This window comes from Mus caroli, chromosome 15 (assembly GCF_900094665.2).
Source record: "Mus caroli chromosome 15, CAROLI_EIJ_v1.1, whole genome shotgun sequence".
NCBI classification, from domain to species: Eukaryota; Metazoa; Chordata; class Mammalia; order Rodentia; family Muridae; genus Mus; species Mus caroli.
The window spans coordinates 38,386,109-38,406,743 of record NC_034584.1 but is presented as its reverse complement, the minus strand read 5'-3'; the positions used below and the strand labels follow the sequence as shown (position 1 = coordinate 38,406,743).

General features: G+C 38.1%; 1 protein-coding gene across 1 annotated transcript; it reads left to right on the top strand.

Moving 5' to 3' along the window:
* The first annotated feature begins 722 nt into the window (after window positions 1-722).
* On the top strand, window positions 723-6,033 carry Tmem74 (transmembrane protein 74). The gene is made up of 2 exons (XM_021184332.1): window positions 723-839; window positions 2,671-6,033. Exon 2 carries the CDS (start codon window positions 3,073-3,075, stop codon window positions 3,988-3,990), a length of 918 nt encoding a protein of 305 aa, XP_021039991.1. The 5' UTR covers window positions 723-839; window positions 2,671-3,072; the 3' UTR covers window positions 3,991-6,033.
* Window positions 6,034-20,635: the final 14,602 nt, after the last annotated feature.

Here is a 20,635-nt window from a genome sequence, read left to right as displayed (position 1 = left end):
AAATTGAGGACTTTTACAATACCTCTAAAAATGAATGAATTAAGTAAAATGTGTAGGAAAGGCCCTGTCAATAAAGGATCCCAACTTTTAATTTAGTAATACATTCAACAGATCCAAGATGTAACAGTAAGTACAGGGGAGAAACTGACACTGTTACTCTCAGTGTTCATATTCTGCCTCTTTTATGGGAAAGGCAACGACTTTGGAATCACACTCCTGGATAAGATTTCAAATGTTACTATTTATTAATCTCCTAACTTTTGTGGGCAGGGAGCCATGAATCTCTCTGAGCCCTATTCCTCAGTTTGAAAAAGAAATTTGATAAAAATCTTCTACTTTGAAAATGTGTTTTGAGTATTCAATATGACAAAGTATGCAACTTGCTTGGCACACAGTTGGAAGTAAATGTATTGCTTGGTTTCTTAGTCCTCCAGAATCCTGTGGCTGCACTAGACGCGGGTGGATGAGAGGATGGTGGGCTGGGGACGTAAGGGAGACACACTCACCTTAGAGAGACCAGAGCTCGAAGCTCAGGCAGGTAAATGCTTGGATGGAGGAAACTGATTCCCAGAAGAGCAAAATCCTGGAGGTGCTTGACAACGCGAACGAAGAGATACAAGGACTTCCCCTGAACTACATCTCCCGGGATGCTCAGCAGAGGGAGCACCCCGCCCCGCCCTGCCCCGCCCTGCCCGATTCGGCGGGCACCGCCCACCCAGCAGAACCCAGCGGCAAACACAGGCTACAAGTGCTGTGGCTAGAAATAACGGACTTTCTCCGGGTGCCACGGGGACGAGAGTGTTCCCGGCTTCAGCTTTACTGAGTGGCCAAAGCAGAAGGTGAGTAGCAGAGAGTGGGGTGGGGAGGAAGCGCGCGGAGTGGAAAGAACCGGAGCTTGGAGATAAAAGGAGCCGGGGCATGCATCCCCACTCCCGCTTGAGGTGCCTGCAGGACCTAAGCGGATGCAGCCAGACTGCAGGTGCCTTGATGGGCCAAGAGTCTGCTGGGAGAAATGATTGATCCCGCAGCCTGTTGGGGGCACCCCTGTCCAGTGCTGGCAACGGGTTCTATAAACCCAGTGCGCTCATCCTGCATCCTGTATCCTACTACCCTACTCGGTCTTCTGCAGACCAGCCTTGTTCCTATCTGTTCTGCCTATATTTTACTGCCTTTAATTGAACAGCAGACTAAGGAAAACGCTACTCCTGCCTTGGAGGTGCAATCTCATTAACTGGGCTTTTAAACAGAGAGGGCTGGGGGAAGGAAGAAGATACCTTTAGCTGGTCCCCTGGGATTATCCATCCTAAACTGATGCTGGATTACGGATCTGCAAATCGACGGTACAGTTAGCATAGAGCCGAGGAGAGAGAGAGAGAGAGAGAGAGAGAGAGAGAGAGAGAGAGAGAGAGAGAAAGCTAGAGAGAGAATTCCCGCTCTGTTATAAATTGGAAGTTTCGTGAGGGACCCTGCCAGTTTTATATAAAGGAGTCTAATATGATTAGCTAATTGTGCCAAAGGTTAATCAGAGCGACTCGTGCCTCAGGGATCCATCTGTGATGATTTTGGTAATTGATGAAACCGGTTCCCATTGCTTCCATCATTGAAAGATCCTTCCTGGGGGCTTGTCCACATGATGAAAGAAAACTCGGTTACAGTTTCCTTACTCTTAGCACTGTGCTTTTCTCCTTTTTGTTGTTGCTTTTTTTTTTTATATAATTTTAGTACACAGGACCGGGTGGGGCGAGCTTGAAGTGCAGCATGAAGCATGACCATGTCAAAGTTCTTTTCCGTTCTGTGAGTGGTCTTAGGGAAGGCTTGCTTGAACCTCTGTCACCAGCTGCTGGAATTGGGGATTTTGACTCTTACCCTTCCAATCATGGATTAAACAACTCTGGATTGAAATAAAAGCAAAAGGAGTTCTTGACTAAAGTGGGGGTGAATTTTTATTCCCCAGGAAGCTAGCAGAGGCAGGAAAGATGAGCAGATGGCTTGCTGTTCAACACAGAATTCTATCTTATCAAGACTCTTGGTAACATGGAAGTGAGAGAGTGCCATAGATAGTGTTTCAGGGCTAGCCTTGGAAATTCCTTCTCACTCCTCACCCTACTTGTGCTGGGTTTGTAAACACTTCCAGGTGGCTACTTCCTCTTGTTTGTTTGTTGGCAAACTGTAGGGAGAAGTAACTCAGTGAGTGGGAACGGCAGACACTCTGGGAGCAAGCAGTTTGTATGTGTGTGAAGTGGACTGGCTCATTGTGTTTTGTAGAAATCACAGTGATGTGGGTAGGATGGCCCTGTGGAAGAGGGAGTGAATTAAGCGGAGTAGTAGTGGTTATGGGTATCTACCACCGAGCTCAGAGCTGTGTGAGTTACTAACCATTTAGTAGGTGAATCACTAGTTCTGATCCCTCCTTTAGTCACTGGCTGATTAAGTCATCCTTTTCATTCACTTCATAGCTGCTAAATCAAGATGCTGATGCAACTAGCCCCAGCTGAGAGGAACATGCATTCATTAAAGCTGATCTGTATTAGAATCTGTTCTGAACTGGAGTATAAACATACAGTTTAATTGAATTGGTTAGGAAGTCTGCTCTTGCTCAAGACTTCCAGAAATCCAACAGCTCTGCTCAAAAAGGGCCCTGCCTTTCTTCTCATTTGTGTCTTTCTGCAGGAAACTTGCCTTCTCATTTGAGGGATTCTGTCACAGGAATGTGTGAGTCCCTGGATAAATTTGGCTTGGTGATGGCAGTGTGCTCTTCCCAGAGATTCTGCCACATTCTCCTTGCTCCTTTTCTACCCTGACCCAAGTTTCTCACTGCTAACCTCGGTGACAAGTCAGAAGATTTGCTCCTTCCATCATCTTCTGTTCACGGGTTCCCTTTTCCGTGTTTGTCACTCTGATGAGAAACTGAGGCCAAGGTGTCTTCAACCAGCCATGGCTGTAAAGGGAATGAGGACCAGAGGAGCAGGCCTCCCTACAGTCCAGGATTAAATTCTACCAGATTCTTCTTATCTAATTGTGTTGCTGCTAGCAAAAGTTTGGAAATTTTGGGGAGAAATCTATCTAGCTCCCATGGAGCTCCACTCTCTATCTAAGAGGAACAGCCCAGTGGACCCATGCAATGCTTTGGAGTGGAGTTCAGGAGAGACTTCTGGTGACCATATAGAAGAGGCAACCATCAGAGATGCTCTTTGCTATCAGAAAAACTTGGCATCAACACCAAGGGCAGATGTGGCGGAAGTGTGTAGACTTAGCACTTCTCCAGCATCCCCAACCTCCTTGCTCCAAGACAATGCTATTCAAACAAGCTTCTCCCTATCCAGACCTCCTGACTCAGGGAACAACCAAGTAATGGCTGATCGCAAAGTCTGTAATTGTTGCAGCCAGGAACTAGAAACTTCTTTTACTTATGTGGATGAGAATGTCAACTTGGAACAGAGAAGTCAGAGGTCACCATCAGCCAAAGGCAGTAATCACCCTGTAGATCTGGGATGGGGAAACCCTAATGAATGGTCTCATGAGACTGCCATGTCTTTGATGTCGGAAGACGATGATGATACAAGTTCAGAAGCCACATCTTCAGGGAAGTCTGTAGACTATGGTTTCATCAGCGCCATCTTGTTCTTAGTCACTGGTATCTTGCTAGTGATCATTTCTTATATCGTCCCTCGGGAGGTGACAGTGGATCCCAACACAGTGGCAGCCCGGGAGATGGAACGCCTAGAAAAGGAGAGTGCAATGCTAGGTGCACACCTGGACCGTTGTGTGATCGCTGGGCTCTGCCTCCTCACCCTTGGGGGAGTTGTTCTGTCTTGCTTGCTGATGATGTCTATGTGGAAGGGAGAGCTCTATCGTCGAAATAGATTTGCCTCTTCCAAAGAGTCTGCAAAACTCTATGGTTCTTTCAACTTCAGGATGAAAACGAGTACTAATGAAGACACTCTGGAACTGTCCTTGGTAGAGGAAGATGCCCTTGCTGTACAGAGTTAGTTCTAAAATCCTTGAGAGACAGCCATACCTTTTATATGAAAAAAAAAAATTAAGTCATGGGTCCTTTATTTGTTTGACAAGAAAAGTGTTCTACCACACACAAACTAAAAGCCAGTGAGTGTTTTATTTCCATGAATCTTGTGTAAGAAAACCTATGTAAGTTGTAAAAGAAACCATAGCCAGCTAATCGCTACTTGCTATGAACTGAAAACTAATTAACCTGAAATCACTATGTGTTTCTACTTCTAAACAAAATACTTCTGCTGACCTAATATATAAGTGTTGTCTTATACATAAACATGGAGATTATTACTAGGGACTAGAAGGGCTCCTGCATAATTCGATCACTTGGCAATCTATTCCACGAAACATAAGCACTAATTAAATAGTAAGGCTTACATTTAACTCCCAAAGGTACTTTTCCACTTTCTTTCTAAATTTTCTTCCTATAATTTGTCTAAACCCTAAAATGTAGACTTTGGCAGCATGAATATTTTGAAAGCTAATGATTTGGTTATTTTTTTAAGCTATCAGAAATTATATTTTAAATTATTGCTATATTTAGAAGTGACAACTATGTCATTAACATATACCGTATAATAAGGTTAATGATACAAACCTTGTTCAGACCCATGTGAAGTTAACAAACTGTTATCACAAAGTATTTCCTTATGCTTTTATTGAGCGTAGACGTATTTGCTGATGCATAGTTTGTTTCCTGTTTGTGGATTTGCACTCAATTTGATGACCCGTGGCCTTGAAATCTTTACCACTTCTCATGTGTGTGTGGCAAAGCATTGGACTGTTAAAACACATCCAGACAGGTTTGAACCATGAATGGGCCTGGCATTCTCCCAGGTGACATTTTGTGGTGATGGTTTGGAGAAAATATCCAGAGTCGTTGCAGCTAGACCTGTGAGAACTCTGCCTAGCATAAGCCATTACTTAAAGAGTCCTTAAGCCTGTAGCCAAATCTTACACTGGGAGTTGTGTTCATTATGAGTCCTGACTCATCTTGCCATCTCTAAACATCATTTGGAGAACCTTCTACTTCGGATCTTTAAGGACCATGCTCTTGCCTCATAAAGTGAAAATGTCTAGTTTATGGGAAGTACTGTGGGCAAGGTGGTCAGGAAAGGGATGGGAAGAAAGGCTTCTTCCCTCCCACTTAGGTTTTTTAATTAGTATGTTACAAAGACTATCGATTTCACTCTTAAAAAAGGACTGGAGCCAGGAATGGGTGTGAGTGAAGGGATGAGCTAGTGAGAAAGGTATTTTATTGGAGATTCTTAAGAATACCTAAGTCTAATGTAGATATCTATATTGTCATTGAGGAGGAGGGGTAAATTGTATGAGTTTGCATATCTATATGAATGGGCTCTTGGGGGTAACAGAGGCATTGTTGAGTTAGCTTTAATAAGAGGTAAAGGAAAATGTAATAAAGAAGGGAGAGATAGGGATGACAACATGTCACAGAATCCTTAGGTAAGAATAAGAGTGCATACACACACACAGACACACACAGAAACACACACACACACACACACACACACACACACACACACATGGATATATATACCCTTTGCCTTGCCCTGTAGAACATGATGTGCTGGTTTTCCAACCCACAAAAGACTAGACAGAACTTGCATTTTGTGCTTCGCTTTTCCGTGATTCTCCTGTCTTCTGTGCTAGAGGAACATTCCTAGCAGGTTAAACCTTCTAGAGGTCTATTCAGTTTCGATCGCTAGTCTGCTTGAGGAACTACTTTGGAGATATTGAAGTAAAACAGGAGTAATCTACTTCCATGAGTGTGTAGATATGAACTGGGTTCAAACTGCAGCAGCAAAATATATGAAATAGAATTTAAATCCATTTAAATCCAGGCCTGGTGGATCATGCCTAGATCCCAACACTTGGGAGGCTGAATCGAGATGAACAAAGCATTAAGGCCAGTTTGGACTACATAGGGAGTTCCAGTACAGAATACAGAGTGGGACTCTGTTTCAAAACATCAAAATATAATAAAATATCCATGAGTATTTATATGAGATCTCTGAATTTTGTTTTTATTTATTTATAAGCCATAATTAATTGGTTGCATAGCAAATAAGACAGGAATAATTTGTGGACCAATTTTCAGTTCTTCATGACTTTGAAAATTAAACATGAAGGCTATATTTTCGATTGTATAAAACTGATGATAAAGGAAGAAAAAGTCATAGTTCATCATAGAGGAAAAGTTAATGAACTCACCATGTTACTAAATCATATAGATATGCCTCTAATTAACATAGCACTTTTTAAAAACCCATCTCAGAAAAGGAGATTTTTAAATGAAAAGTAAGTAAATGCCCATTTCTGCCTTCGCTAAAACTGTTCAAACACAGATAGCATGACATTTAAGTTCTGCTGATCTGAGGGAAGACACACCCAAGGGGACCAATTCAGAAAGTCACCCAGATGCTTTCTTTAGGCTCTGATGATGTAATTCTCATAATTGCCTTAATTGACTTCCCTCCAGGTATTCTATTTGTATTGCTCTCACCCATTCTGTTAGTGCCTGACTTTGAGATGATTGCTTGAATTTAAAATGAAGCTAAGGAATATGGACATGACTCATGGGTACAGCGCTTGCCTGTATGGGAGGCCATGAGTGGAGCCCTCAACACTGTAAGAAAATAAAGATAAAGGTAGCACAGGCAAAGAAAAATTCTGAATTTTCTGCAATTTCTGTACTGTATTGATTTCAGTACTGTGTAGAGTGGTTTGGGTACTAGAATTACTTTGGCCTGACCATGTGAGACACCAGACACTGGACAGACTCAGGCTATGCTTTGACCTTGGATCTTTCTCCACCTTCCTGGAAATGTCTTTCGTAAAATGCCCACTGTCATCTGGAAGCTTCATTAGGCAGTGTAAGCGTCTAACATTACTAATAAACTGTGCCCTTTGTGGGCACGGGAAACTGCTGCAGAACTTGCTCAGTTTTCTTTGCAATGCCATTTCCTGGCCAGCCATTTGGAATTCCTGACATTACCATGCAATGTGATGTACTAGTCTGCCATGTGAATCTCTTTTTTATGGGTATCTTGCTATGTATCTGATTTGTGATTTAAAAGAACAGAAGACTGCTAAGAACCACCAAGTTCTCTCTGATCTGGGGTGTTTTCACTCATGTGACTGCTTAATTCAGTAAAACCCAGATACTTACCTTGTTATCAAAAACTTAAAATATCTGAGCCCATCCTCTCCCTTTAGAAAAAATCTGGATTAAGGCCCAGTTTGACCAGGGCTAGCATACATCTGTTAGGTACAAGTGTAAATAAACTCCCATACCAAATTTGTGTGTCTTCCTTTCATTTGCTCCTAAAGTGAATAATTAAAAATACACTATGATAACTGAATATCAAGAATGAAGGATATGAGTGTGTATATATTTCTGTTTTCTTTTAAATTTCTTTATAAGAAGAAAGCATCTTAAATAATTACATCTGAACGTTCTGGATTTCATCTCTCAAATGTGCACACATATAATTAATGGTCCAGATTAATGGTCAGAGCAAAAGAGAAAATGTCTATGTATCTATTAGAAGTTTTTTTTCAAAAACAATTTTTATTAGATATTTTCTTCATTTACATTTCAAATGTTATCCCAAAGTCCCCTATACCCTTCGCCTGCCCTGCTCCCCAATCCACCCATCCCCCACTTCCTGGCCCTGGCATTCCCCTGTACTGGGGCATATAATCTTCGCAAGACCAAGGGCCTCTCCTCCCAACTCAAGCTACCACAGAAAGGTGGCCTGACAAAAGGGATTCATAATGCTTATCAATGGTTCCCTGGTGGCAGCAAGATATAATATTATCTGTTAGATCTGACTGTACCAAAGAACAAGTCCCACCCTTACAGTTTTCTGACATGGCTTAAGCTTTTATAAGACAGGGCAGAAACAATGATCATGATGAAGAGAATTAAAATGAAGTCCCAGTAGGCTTCTTCCAGCACTGGGGAACTCATAAGATAGATAATTAACAGTTTTGACTGTCAGTTTCCTTTTGGCTATAACCTTTTATGGTCCACACAGTAGTCTACAAAATATCTCTTTTAATTTTTATGGGCATACAACTTTGGTATTAATTTGCCTGAGTGATATCAATACTGTCAATTGGAAGATGTTGCTGCAAACACAGAATTGCTTTTTGAAAACATCCTTGACTTAACTTAAAACCATACTCATTGCTTTTGTTTGTTTAGTATGCAGATTGATGTGTGCAAGCCTGCATATATGTTAGGGTATGTTTTGTAGGTATGTAACATTTATATCCCTAAGCTGTTCTTAGTCTAAAGTCTTAATGGAATTTGCCATGCCTTCATGTTGATTTTGTGAACAAGAAGTCTTTCACAGGTAACTATACAGAGTCTGGAATCAACCTCAGAATGAAAATACTAGAAGTACACAAACCTTCTTTGCCATTGTTGTTCAGAGTCTCACAAATGCTTTCTGATTTCTTTATAACCTTGCAATTATAAGCTCATAAGTATGCAGAATATTTATAAATGATTTTAACTTGAATTACAGTTTTTTGTTGTTGTTGTTGTTGGTGGTGGTGGTGGGTGTTTGTTTGTTTGTTTGTTTAACCGAGAAACATGGGCAGCATTGTCCTTGGCCCCAAAGTTGAGTGATTCCTCTGTGGTTCAGAAAAAGCTAGTCTTATTTCTCTGTCTGATTGCTTCCTATACAGACCGCAAGCAAGTTTGAGTATGAAGACAAAGATGGACCCTCCCTCTGCTGTGTATTTCTCTGTGATACTCTTCTGCCTTTTCACTCTACTTTTCTTGCCAAATCAAAGTAATTGATGTTGATTTGTATTTTCTGATATTATAAAGGGCAATCACAAAACATGACGGGCTTTTCCCTCATGGCACCAATGCTGTATATGTTAATAGGGTATCTTGTTATTTTAAAACATAAAGATTGAAAAGTTTTCAGTGTGTTTAACTTTTACTGAAGTCTAATATAATGCATATTTGGTCTTTTAAAAGTATCTTTTAAAATTATTCATGTACAAGAAAAATAAATAAAAGTAGTGTTTACCCCAAAGTCAAGTGTAACATTCTTTCTACCCTATCATAAAATGGTCTTATTAATTTTGCTTTGTATTATGAAATAGTGAAAGCTATCTAGAGTTCTCTAAATTACTTGGTATTGAACTTAAAGTATGAATTGCATGATTTGAGTAGACATTTTAAGAACACTTAGCTGAAAATCTAAGGTATTATACCTTGACCAGCATGACTTAATGCCTTTACCAGGGAAATATATGTAGGAATGGCAATAGAATGAAGAATGAATGGACAGACAGACATACACACAGAAAAGCTAGAGGTCAGGTGAGCTTTCATGAGGTGGCACTGACTACCAAACAACCTAGAACCTCGGCATGTTTATTATGTCCAGAAAATATTAGCTATTATATCAATAGCTAATTCCTCATTAGCTATTCTGTATAGAAGATGCCTGTAGTTGAGCAGTCTTATGCTGTAAACATCCAGGAGGAGGAAGCTACAGTTGCTGTTTTATGCACATGCGGGTTAATCATTTGTAAACAGGAGTAGTCAGGCCAAAGGAAGGTTTTGTCTTTCTGATCCTGACCAGGGGAAAGGCCTACTAGTTTTCCATGGGTCCAAGTCCTTGATCCTTGAAATTGCTGTGTCCATGTCAAAACACAGATTCATTGAAGATTCTTTTGCTCCTTATACGTTCTCTCAAGGCTCCTCCTCTTCTCATAGGAGTAGATATTGAATGATAGTTTATCCCTTCTCTCAACCTTTTCAACTGAGTTTTGATACCCGTTTCCTTCTGTAATAAATAGAATTGTATCTTTATTATGTATAAGTGTTGTCAAGGTCAATTGGATCTAAAAAGAGAATTGGAAGAGAGGACTGATAGGTATCTCCCCTTCTCCCCCCGTGTTTTAAAAGAGAAAATAAGATTTATTGCTTATTATTAAGAAGAAAAAAAAACTCTTGTTACTTCCACATATATTTTTCTAGAATATGATTTGTTTTCTTAACTAACTCTAGTCATCCAGGAGGAGTTAAGAAGGATAATTTCACGGTTTTCTTCTACAAGGTCCTTGCAGGTCACAGAAAGGATAGTTTTAGGAACATACTATGATGTTGCCCCCTTTATAGATGCTGCTGTTTACAAAACTGGAGGGTAAAGAGGAGTTTGAAAGGGAGCAAACAGATACTCCATCACCATTAAATTTATCAGTCTTAGCTGACACTCAGTCCTGTGCAAGCCATTAATCATGGTGTCATTATATACTTAAAGGTAGGTGAGACAGGAACATGCCAAAAGCCACTAATAACTGCTGTCCTTTCTAACATCTCTGTGTTTGTCAAGCATATTACATCAATAAACATAAAGGTTTGTATGCTCTCAAGTGAGAGCACCATCCATTTAATATTTCTATAGTGAAGCCAAAACTAATTTTCTAAAGACTCCACAAAAGACACACTCCAGTACTTTTTGTTTAGTTAAAAATATAAACTATAGCCGAGCATGGTGGCACATGCCTTTAATCCCAGCACTCGGGAAGCAGAGGCAGGCAGATTTCTGAGTTCGAGGCCACCCTGGTCTACAAAGTGAGTTCCAGGACAGCCAGGGCTATACAGAGAAACCCTGTATATATATATATATATATATATATATATATATATATATATATATATGCTATAATAGATGACATTCAGATTACCTGTATGATTTTTGTATTTTAAAAGCATCTGGATATTAAGCTAGTGCCTATGATTTTAGCTCACAGACAGCAAGTTCTTTTTTTGGGTACTCATCATGTGCTTTTTGATAGAAGCTTTATCTTAGTTAATTCTCACCCTGTTTCTACAAGTTGCTTATTACTGTTTGCTTTCTAATAACAAATAGAAAAAAATAAGTTTAAAAATGTTAAGCTATTGCCCCAAGTATATAATACTAAACAGTAGAAAATGAAAATTTAGAATTTTTTCATTGACAATCCTATTTCTTTTCAAAGTTAGAAGAATTTCTACCCAAGCAAAAACCTCTATTTATGCTATGTTGCTTTATATTATTGTTTTAAAAATGGTTTGTGGAAACCTACATAGGCATTTTTTTTTAGTGTTAAAAATAAAATATAGTCATTTTTCCTAAGTACAAAACCATATAGTCTTGCAGTGTGGATTTCTGGAAGAGACAGAAAGCCATATTTGAATGATTACTCTCCACTGAGTATTTTGTATTTATATAGTATGTCTTGCACAATCTTCATAGCACATGATTCAATAAGGGTGTCAAAATAAAAAAAGACAGGTCTTGAAGTTTGAATGACTGTTCATTTCCTCTTTTCTTGTCTAGTGGTTAGAGCCAAAGTTTTGTTGTACATAACATGATCTCATTTGCCTTGTGGGATGTTTATGAAACTTAAATTTATCTCCATGATAGACTATGTTTCCTCTTCCTGTCTCTCATGCTCACCTTTCTCTTCTCTACACAATTCTTTTATATTCCCCTTTTCTATTCCTTTACTTTCTTCCCCTTCTTCATGATCACAGTCATCATCATTATCAATATTTTCAAGGACAAATCCTTCTCTCTAGTGCCTCAAGTTTCTGCTATTGTAAGCATCCCCCAAGACTTTTCTTTATAAGAGAAAAAAAAATAATGCAGATAACTGTCTTTTGCTTAATTGAAGCATAAAACTAGAATACTTTGTACTCAAATTCTCCAAACCTTAAATAGTTTAGAGCTCCATCTGTATGTTCAGTAGCAGAAAATTCAGTTGTCTTTTGAGTAGAAGAATTTTACCGTACAGAAACTGAACAAAGACCTTTTGTTTAATTGAAACACCACTCCCATCCTCCTTCTTCTCCACTCCCCTCTTTCTCTGTATTTGTCCTGTTGATACCGAAAAGATTGTGGAGTGATCTGTGATCTCTGGCTAAAGACTTTCTTCATTTACCCAGCCTGCAGAGTTCATGTGCTTCAATTTATCTTTGACTTTTACTTAACCTTGTCAAACTATCAAAAACTGCTCTGGAATACAAATGATATTAAGAAAAAAAAAATGCAGTTCCAGGACAGCCAAGGATGCACAGAGAAACCCTGTCTCGAGAGCAAATAAGTAAAGACAAAAAGAAAAGGAAAAAAATGTACAAGAAAAAGAAAAATTACCACAAGTTGATCTCATTTTCTCCAGGATAATTAAATAAAATATTGTGCAGTACCATTTGCTGCTAACTGAATTCATGGCAAGGAAACCAGGGCACTAGAGCAGAAAGAAAGCAAAGCCAGCTTGCTGCCCTTCAACAATACCTTCTCCAAATGATGATTTCAGAGGAGAATTTCCAGGTGGCAGACAGAATGAAAGGGGCTGAGGTGGCTGATGCTAGATTCTAAATTGTAAGAGATGAGGCTGAGAAACTGAAGTTCAAAACTTGATCAATAATGAAAGCTTACGTTGGCAATCATTCTAGAGATAGAGCTACTGAGGACAATTTCAAGAGACTCAGTAAACTGAGAAAGGGACGCTCTCCAGTCAGAAAGATAACTCAGGTCTGGAGAAAAGAAAATTTGATTTTGAGATCTGATTATGGTGGGAAAGAAGAGGTGCAACAGAAGTGTTCCTTAAGAAATGTCTCTGTCAAACCATGGTTCTTTGCCCATTTGAGCCTCAGAAAAAACAGCTGGTCACCAACATTATGCTAGTAGGAAGCCGGTTGGGAAATACAAGCATCCTTCAAACAAAGCAGTTCCTAAATACCTCATTCAGATGTAGTCCTAGGGAATTAAGAATAATAAACTTCCAGAGGTTTAATTGAGGCATCTAGGAAAACAGTAGGCAATCAGGTGCATTCAGAAAGCAGAAAGGAGCCTGACAAAGGGATTTTTCCCTCACCCTTTGTAGAAGAGCTGCAGAATTCCTGTCCAGCAAAATCTCAGCAGTGTTGTGAACTGGAAACCACCAAAAGAGGGTTTCTGGTGTTTACTATGTCTCTGTTTCATTGTCCTGCACTTTATATTCAGTGACTTATCTTTTTTTTTTTAACATTTTGACAGATTGCATGAAGAGACATCTGAACCCTATGAAGAATATTGTGCATTTTGGAGGTATTAGTTTAGGAACTACAAGCAATAGAGAGATAGGATTTTCACTTGAGGGTTGAGACAGCACAAAATATAGAAAAGGATAAACCAAAGTAGATCCATGACAAACACACATCTCCCTTTCTTTTGGTAGAGTTGTTGCAAGAGAGCTTCTTCATAAATCAGAACTGTATTCCCCAGCCTTCTTTGCTCTCAAGTAGGTCCGCATGACTAACTGTGAACATTGGTGTGTGTGTGCGCGTGTGTGTGTGTGAATTTCCTGCTAATGTGGTTATAAACAAGCCTGTGACTGTTTACATTCCTCCTCAGTATAGTCACTGGGTAAAGCTTCCTCTGACCTGCAAGACTTCACTGAAGATGCAAATCCTCCATTACTCTGCCTAAGAAGATGTTTACTCCACATTATTCAGAAGAATCTGTCATCATGTGGCTTCCATGTCCACTCTAGTTGTCAATAGCTAGTAGGCAGAAAATGAAGCCTTGGAGAATTTTGTGGGAGGTTTCCATATTCATTTGCTCAGCTGTCAATATTGCCAAGATGAGAGGCTATATTTGCTCAGCGGTATGTCCATGATAAAAAAGAGATATGGGTGTGTCTCTGTAATAAACAGCTAGTCTCTGACACAACACATGGCCTTCCTAGAAGTAACTTCTTGTTAAATATCTACATTTCTAATTATTATCCTTTATTTTTGCTTGCCAAAATATCCTTCTAGGTCACTAAGAGCACTTGGCTTTTTTCATGTCAAGTGAATTGCATTAGGTAATGCATGTTGAAACCTCAATTTATATTATGTTGTATAATTTGTACAACAGTAACAGGTTATTATATAATTATACAATGTAACAGGTTATTCCAAAGTTGAGTAGCTGAAAATAGAGCCAAGCTTTCATGACACACAGTTCCTATTGTTTATGTATTTGTGACCAGCTCGGTTGTGTGGTTCTGTCTCAGAGTTGACTCATAGAGTTTCAGTCACCATGTCCTGTGGCATTTTTTCTTTTCTTTGTGACTTAGGTATGGATGTACATACTCGTGTGTGCATGTGTGAATGTGGTACACATGCTCCATGGTGTGCCTGTGCATTTCATCACGTGTCATTCCTTGCCTTTAACTTCATTTTCTGTTGCTGCATACTATGCTACCTGCCCCCACAATAGGTTTACAGTCTGGCACCATCAGGTAAAAAGAACACCTTTACATGTGTTCTGGGTTTTGAACTCAAGTTTTCACACCTGCTGGCAAGTACTTTTCCCACTGAGCCATCTCCTGAGCTTGAGATACTTAAGTGAATGGCAAGTCAGAGCCTGGTATCTCAATCGCATGCCTTGTTACAGTGATTTCTCTTACTGGATTTCTTGATTTTATGGCATGTCTGCTGAGTTTCTCTGAATGCAATGATCTAATTGGAAAGGAGAAAACTATAAAGACTGTTTTATGGTCAAATTTTAGAAGTAAAGAATTGATTTTTCTATGATGCTGAAGTTATTAAAGGAGCTGGTACATCCATCGCATAGTTCAAAAGACAAGAATGAGACTACATTTTCAAATGAGGAATATCATAATAGATTCATATATATGTTAAAAATCTTTATACTCAGCATTTGTTTCTACATGCTTTAGCATTCTCACATTGTTAGTATATATTTTTACTTAACTACTTCTTCAGTATTTCTATTTTTATTCCTATTTTTAGGAAAGACAATTATATTTATTAATTATAAAGACAATTATATTATAACAAGATATGGCATTTGATTTTATAGAAAAAGTTAGGACTGACTATGGACCTTTCTGACAAAATCAGGCTGTCACATTGAAATGGAGAGAATCAGAAGTCAGTAGGTATGGACTAGAATGAAATTAATTAGGCACCTCAGATGAAAAGCTGATCACTTTACTTCAAAATATAGGATGTAAATCATGACTTGAGTGATTGAATTTTTCCTTGTTTTTACTTTTTATTGATTCTTTGAGAATCTCACATCTTGTACCCCAATCCCACTCCTCTCCCTATCCCTTCATGTCTGTATTCTGCCCTTGCAACTACCCCCCTCACAAGAGAAAATAAGGGAAAAAACCAAATAAACAAAAGACAAACAGACAAGAAAACCAACCAAACAACCAAACAGGCCTCTGACCTCTGGTACACAGCCAACACCAGATCCTTCACCTAGACTACTCTTGGATATCCTGTTGTTACCCGGTATCATGGAGATCCTACAGATTTGATTCTGTAGGACCAGCTCCTTCATGTGCTCCAGCAACTCATAGATGAGGTAGATGTTGGGGTGAACCAACTCAAAGCCCTGGATCTAGGCCTGGGTCTTAGCTGAGTTGGTCAGTCTGCCAGCTCTCCCACACTCTCATAACCAGGTCAAGCTCCCCAGCACTGTCCAGACTAGCTCACCCAGCGCAAAGCAGAACCAACTCTCTGAAAGAACATGGTTGAAACCTTCAAAGTAACCATTTCCCCAAGCATCCTTATTCAAAGACCTTTAGAAATCTTTAAAAGAATAAAGTTTATTTATAAAAATAATTGTTCCTCAAAAAACCAAAATAAAAAAAATTGTTCATGTACTAGCTTTTTAAAAAAGGAAAAGCTGAAAACATTTGCTATTGAACAATAGGGAGACTGCTAAGTTCACACAATGTGTGAATATGCAGTTATCAAGTAATTTTAAAGATTTTGTAATGTTATAAAGAAATGTTCATAAAGTAGCATTATGTGGCAAAATTGGTGACATAGAGCTTTTCTTCAGAAAGCATACTTCCAATTATGAGCTATAGATGATTGATGCATGTATGAGATTGTGACAGACAAGGCAATGAAATGGAAATAGTGCTGGATTTAGAGTCAGCTTTTTGATTTTTCTTTTGTTCTATATTTTAGTTTCCTTTTGTTCTAAATGTACTTTCATTTTTCAATAAACATTTATGGTAATCCAAATACATGTCAAAATGAATTCAGAGGGTTTACAAATATGACCACGTGTTTTATTTAATTCTCCTAAGAAATCTGTGAGATAAGAACTAATGCACCTCAATTTTATTGATGATGAAACTGAATAACAGCAAGATTAAAATATTTCTCCCAAGATCCTATATGTAGTGATCTCTAGAAGCATGAATTTATGCATTGAATAAGTTACAGTGTGCTTAGGAAAGGTGTTTGAAATCAGGAAGGAAAATAATGTCATGAAAAATGATGAATAATAATTTAATAATTTTTACTTCTGTGGCTTATAAAAAGGGTTTTTTTTTTAAAAAAAAATAGAGATTCACTTATCCATTACAACACTATTCTGATGTCCAGGAATGGTACCATGGTTGGAGTTACAAGAACAGATACAGAACTTGATTGTAGGCTTTTTGCTGCATAGTTGGGCTTCATGATGAAAGAGAATGGGGTTCCCAGGGTCTTTGTCTCTGTCTCTGTCTCTGTCTCTCTCTCTCTGTCTCTGTCTCTCTCTCTCTGCCTCTCTCTCTCTCTCTCTCTCTCTCTCTCTCTTTCTCTCTCTGTCTCTCTCTCCTTTCTGCCAGTGTTTCATGAAGTCATAGAGTAAGGTGAGATGACCTAATCTGACCTCTAATTGCATTATTTANTGTCTCTGTCTCTGTCTCTGTCTCTCTCTCTCTGCCTCTCTCTCTCTCTCTCTCTCTCTCTCTCTCTCTCTCTCTCTCTCTCTCTGTTTCTCTCTCTGTCTCTCTCTCCTTTCTGCCAGTGTTTCATGAAGTCATAGAGTAAGGTGAGATGACCTAATCTGACCTCTAATTGCATTATTTATATTCTCATTCTGTAAGTCATATAGAAGAGACTGCTTTCTATAAGCCTGATGCTTACTTCTGCCTACAACTTAGAATAATGAAAACACATAATCTATGAGGAGACTCTGTTCATCTCTTACCTTCTTTCGCAGACTTGAATAATACAACTGAGTGGAATATAGCAAGAAGTGCACATCAGCACATTGTCAGGTAAGTATAGGAATTACACCATATAAATAGCAGCCATGAATAATTTAGCTGGAATCCGATGGCATTATCGGCTCTGAATGGTATTTTAGTTTTCCTGCCTCTTCTGGGGCTTTTACAACTTCTGGTTTTGTGTCATAATATAACATCAGGGCATGAAGATATAGCTGTTTAACAATGAGAATATTCTAAGCTGACAAGAGGCATATAATTATGTTGAGAAATTAATAATATTGTTGGCCTTAATCCAGCTACAACAGTAAAGCAGGTTGTCAGAAAATTTTGAATTTTCTCCTCATTGTGCATTTAAGATTTCCCCCATTTTATAATATTAGGCCACTAGAGATTTTCTTCACAGACTGACCATCTTCTGTATATTCTGGAATGTTTACAAAGTTTGCCTGTGATTCTTTTGGTAGATGGAAATATATCTGACAAAGCCTATGTGAAAATATAAGTCAAGTCAGGGGAATGCTGTATGTGAAATGTTGACCTTACAGACTGTGAAAGAACTAAAGCGTGACGTGGCAAGGTTCCATGAGCCATATTTGTAGGAAGCTGTGTTGCCAAGCTAAGAAAGGACACTGGAAAGAAGTCGAAGTTAACACAGAAAGTGCTACTTAGATAGCTTAGTCACTTTGCTCTCGTGTTAAAGCTGAAAGGAAATTTAGAAAACTTAAAATGGAGTTTAAACAAATCTTTTAGTTTGTAAAGTTATAAGTATATATCATGATATTTAAAAACATTTATTTGGGGAAAGAGGGTTAAGTCAAGTTAATTCACAGAAGTCCTTCATATATAGATCACTTTTTGACAAAGATACTTAAAATCTACTCAGCAATTTTCAAAAATATATTAATAGATACAGTCACTACTTTTAAATTTTGACCTTATTTTTTATTGAAATGTAATTTTGTTTTTTAATCTACATCTCCATTACTCCATACTCCACAACCTCTGTGAATCACCCTTCTACTCTCAAACTTAGCTACTTAGTAAGAAAATTTCAACTATTTTTAGATGTTATACATTGGGCACTTGGCTTATTTCATTTAACATAGCTTCATTCATGTTTTTGTTAATTATAAGATTTCCTTTTCCCCTTTTTCACTGAGTAATATTGTGCTGTGTGTGAGCACCATCTTTATACTACCACTCATCAGTGAGTAGACATAGACATGTTGTGCTGAGCCTATAGGAAAAAGACAGCAGTGAACATGAACTGTAAATACTTGTTCCCCACATTGACTTCATCCCAGTAGTAACATTGATGGTCATGAGTGTCCAACTTTTAACACTTCTTGAGAAACTTTACACTGCTCTCTACAATGGATGGGTCAACATGCCTTCTAATTGACAAGGCGAGGAGGCAAGAATGCTTTTGTCTCCATGTGCTTGTCAACTGTAGTCACTGCTCATCTTTTTTGTAACAGTCTAACAATCATCAGAATTCCCCAAAACTCTTGGTCAGTTCTCCTTAGATTATATACTTATTCTCCAAAAATGGAGAAAATATTTATTTGCTTTTGACATGCGAAGAATGGCATTAGAAGCATGGGATAAGAACACAGTCAACACTAATGCTCCTCTAAAGCACATTGTTCTTCTTTTTAGCTTAAAATAAACATAAAGACAAACCTAAAGCCTCATTTGTGGTGAGGGAAAGTGAGTGAGAAGGAAAACCATGCTGTATAAAATATAATGAGGACTCTGGGGGGTTGGAAGCAGGTAGCTGGAGAGAAAATAGAAGGCTAAAGATAGAAAAGAACCCACAGATAAGAAACAAAAATGTGGCTAGAGAATAAGGAGAGATGAAATGTAGCTGTTGAGGAATCAATTGAAGGACCTTGATTTCCAAGGATGTTGTAAATTTCATATTACAATACCCCTCTTCTAAACTGTCCTGTACATCTGCCTTTATGTCTTTAACCTTTTCATTTAACTTAGCCATGTCATATATAGCCTCATGGTAAATGAACTATGCAGAAGTTAATGGATGGCAGGCCACTTAGCATTGTCTCTTTACAGAGCAAGACAGTAAAAAATTAATGGTTTATCAATGACATTTATTTTGTAGACTACAGAAAAGCTATTGAGACTTTATTTTTAAAAGTAAACACCCTAAATAGGATTAAGTTTTACAAAGCAATCAGATTGCAAAGACAGATAAGAGAAATTAGAAAACAATAGGAAGAGTCCAGGAAAATGAAAGTGAAGTAGGTATACAAACACTGAACAAATAATATCATTGATTGGCATGAATAAGAACAATTGCTGAGGAAACATGTCACTAAATGCACTACTTTGATAGGAGAACAGCTTTTTAAGACCTATGAGTGAAAATAAATATTTAATCCTCAGTGGAAATGAGTAAAATCTTAGGATGAGATAGATCTTACGCATGATGCAAAAGTTGTGTGGGGATATAGTAATAATTTAATAAGAAACACGTTTATTTAGTTCTTCACTCTGGAATTAGGGAAATTCCTGATCCCTACTTTCTGGTCAATAAACCAGTCCACAACATGAGAACACCTCTCTAAAGGCATAAGGCATGGAGGCACTTAAAATAAATGAATGAATGAATGAATGAATCAATCAATCAATCAATCAATTAATCCTCCATCACTTGACTATCTTCCAGGTAGTTCTACCACTCAATGCTCCTTCACTAAGGATTTAAGAATCTCCATGAGCATTGGTGGTAGCAGAACACACCATCTATATACTGTACCTTATTAACATGTGTCTCTGACTCTATAATATTTAGATGTTTCAAACAACTTTCTGACAAGATTTCTGAGTCTCTTTTGTGGTTGAGTTCACTTAGGAATGAATGCCTAGAATATTGATAATGAATGAAAGAAATCCCAAATGCTTCAGGTTCCAGGACCCAGGGTAAAAGTCAAGAAATATCATTATGCAAGTGTCAGGGTTCTTTAGGACTAATAAAGATGTGCTTAGTATATTTCCATGAGTAAGAGCATCAGAAAATTTAAAACATCTAACTTGAAAAATAACCCTGACAGTGTTCAACCACTTAGAGGATTTTCAAACCATTAAATATAGGGGATATAATTTTGAATTGAAATGCTTAAAGGTTTATCTTGGTAAATTTACCCCAGGCAAAATAAAATAAACACTTTAATGTTTACATAGAGTATATTGTAATTAATGTGTAAAATACAAATGAAATAACTCAATAAATGATAAAATAATAGAGTTATCCTTCACTGCCTCTTTTACTGCAAACCTTCAAATAATTGCTGTTCTAAAATCTTGCTGGATGAGGTCATCTATTGCTGTATTTAAATGTTAGAGAATACCAGTAAAAGCAAGTAATTGTTAATTAGATTATGCTAATGATATTGAAAATAATCACTCTGAGTACTTCCTGCCTTTCCTAATGTGGAACACAAAAGCTGATCCTTGTAACCTTAACTGTATTTAAAGAGAACGCTTTCCCCCCAAAAGCTTTTGAGCAGAATTCTTGAGAGACAGTTTTAGGTAAGGACACTGCTTC

Excerpts from the sequence above, each read along its gene's own strand:
- Tmem74 (XM_021184332.1), top strand. The coding sequence starts at position 3,073 with ATGGAGCTCCACTCTCTATCTAAGAGGAACAGCCCAGTGGACCCATGC.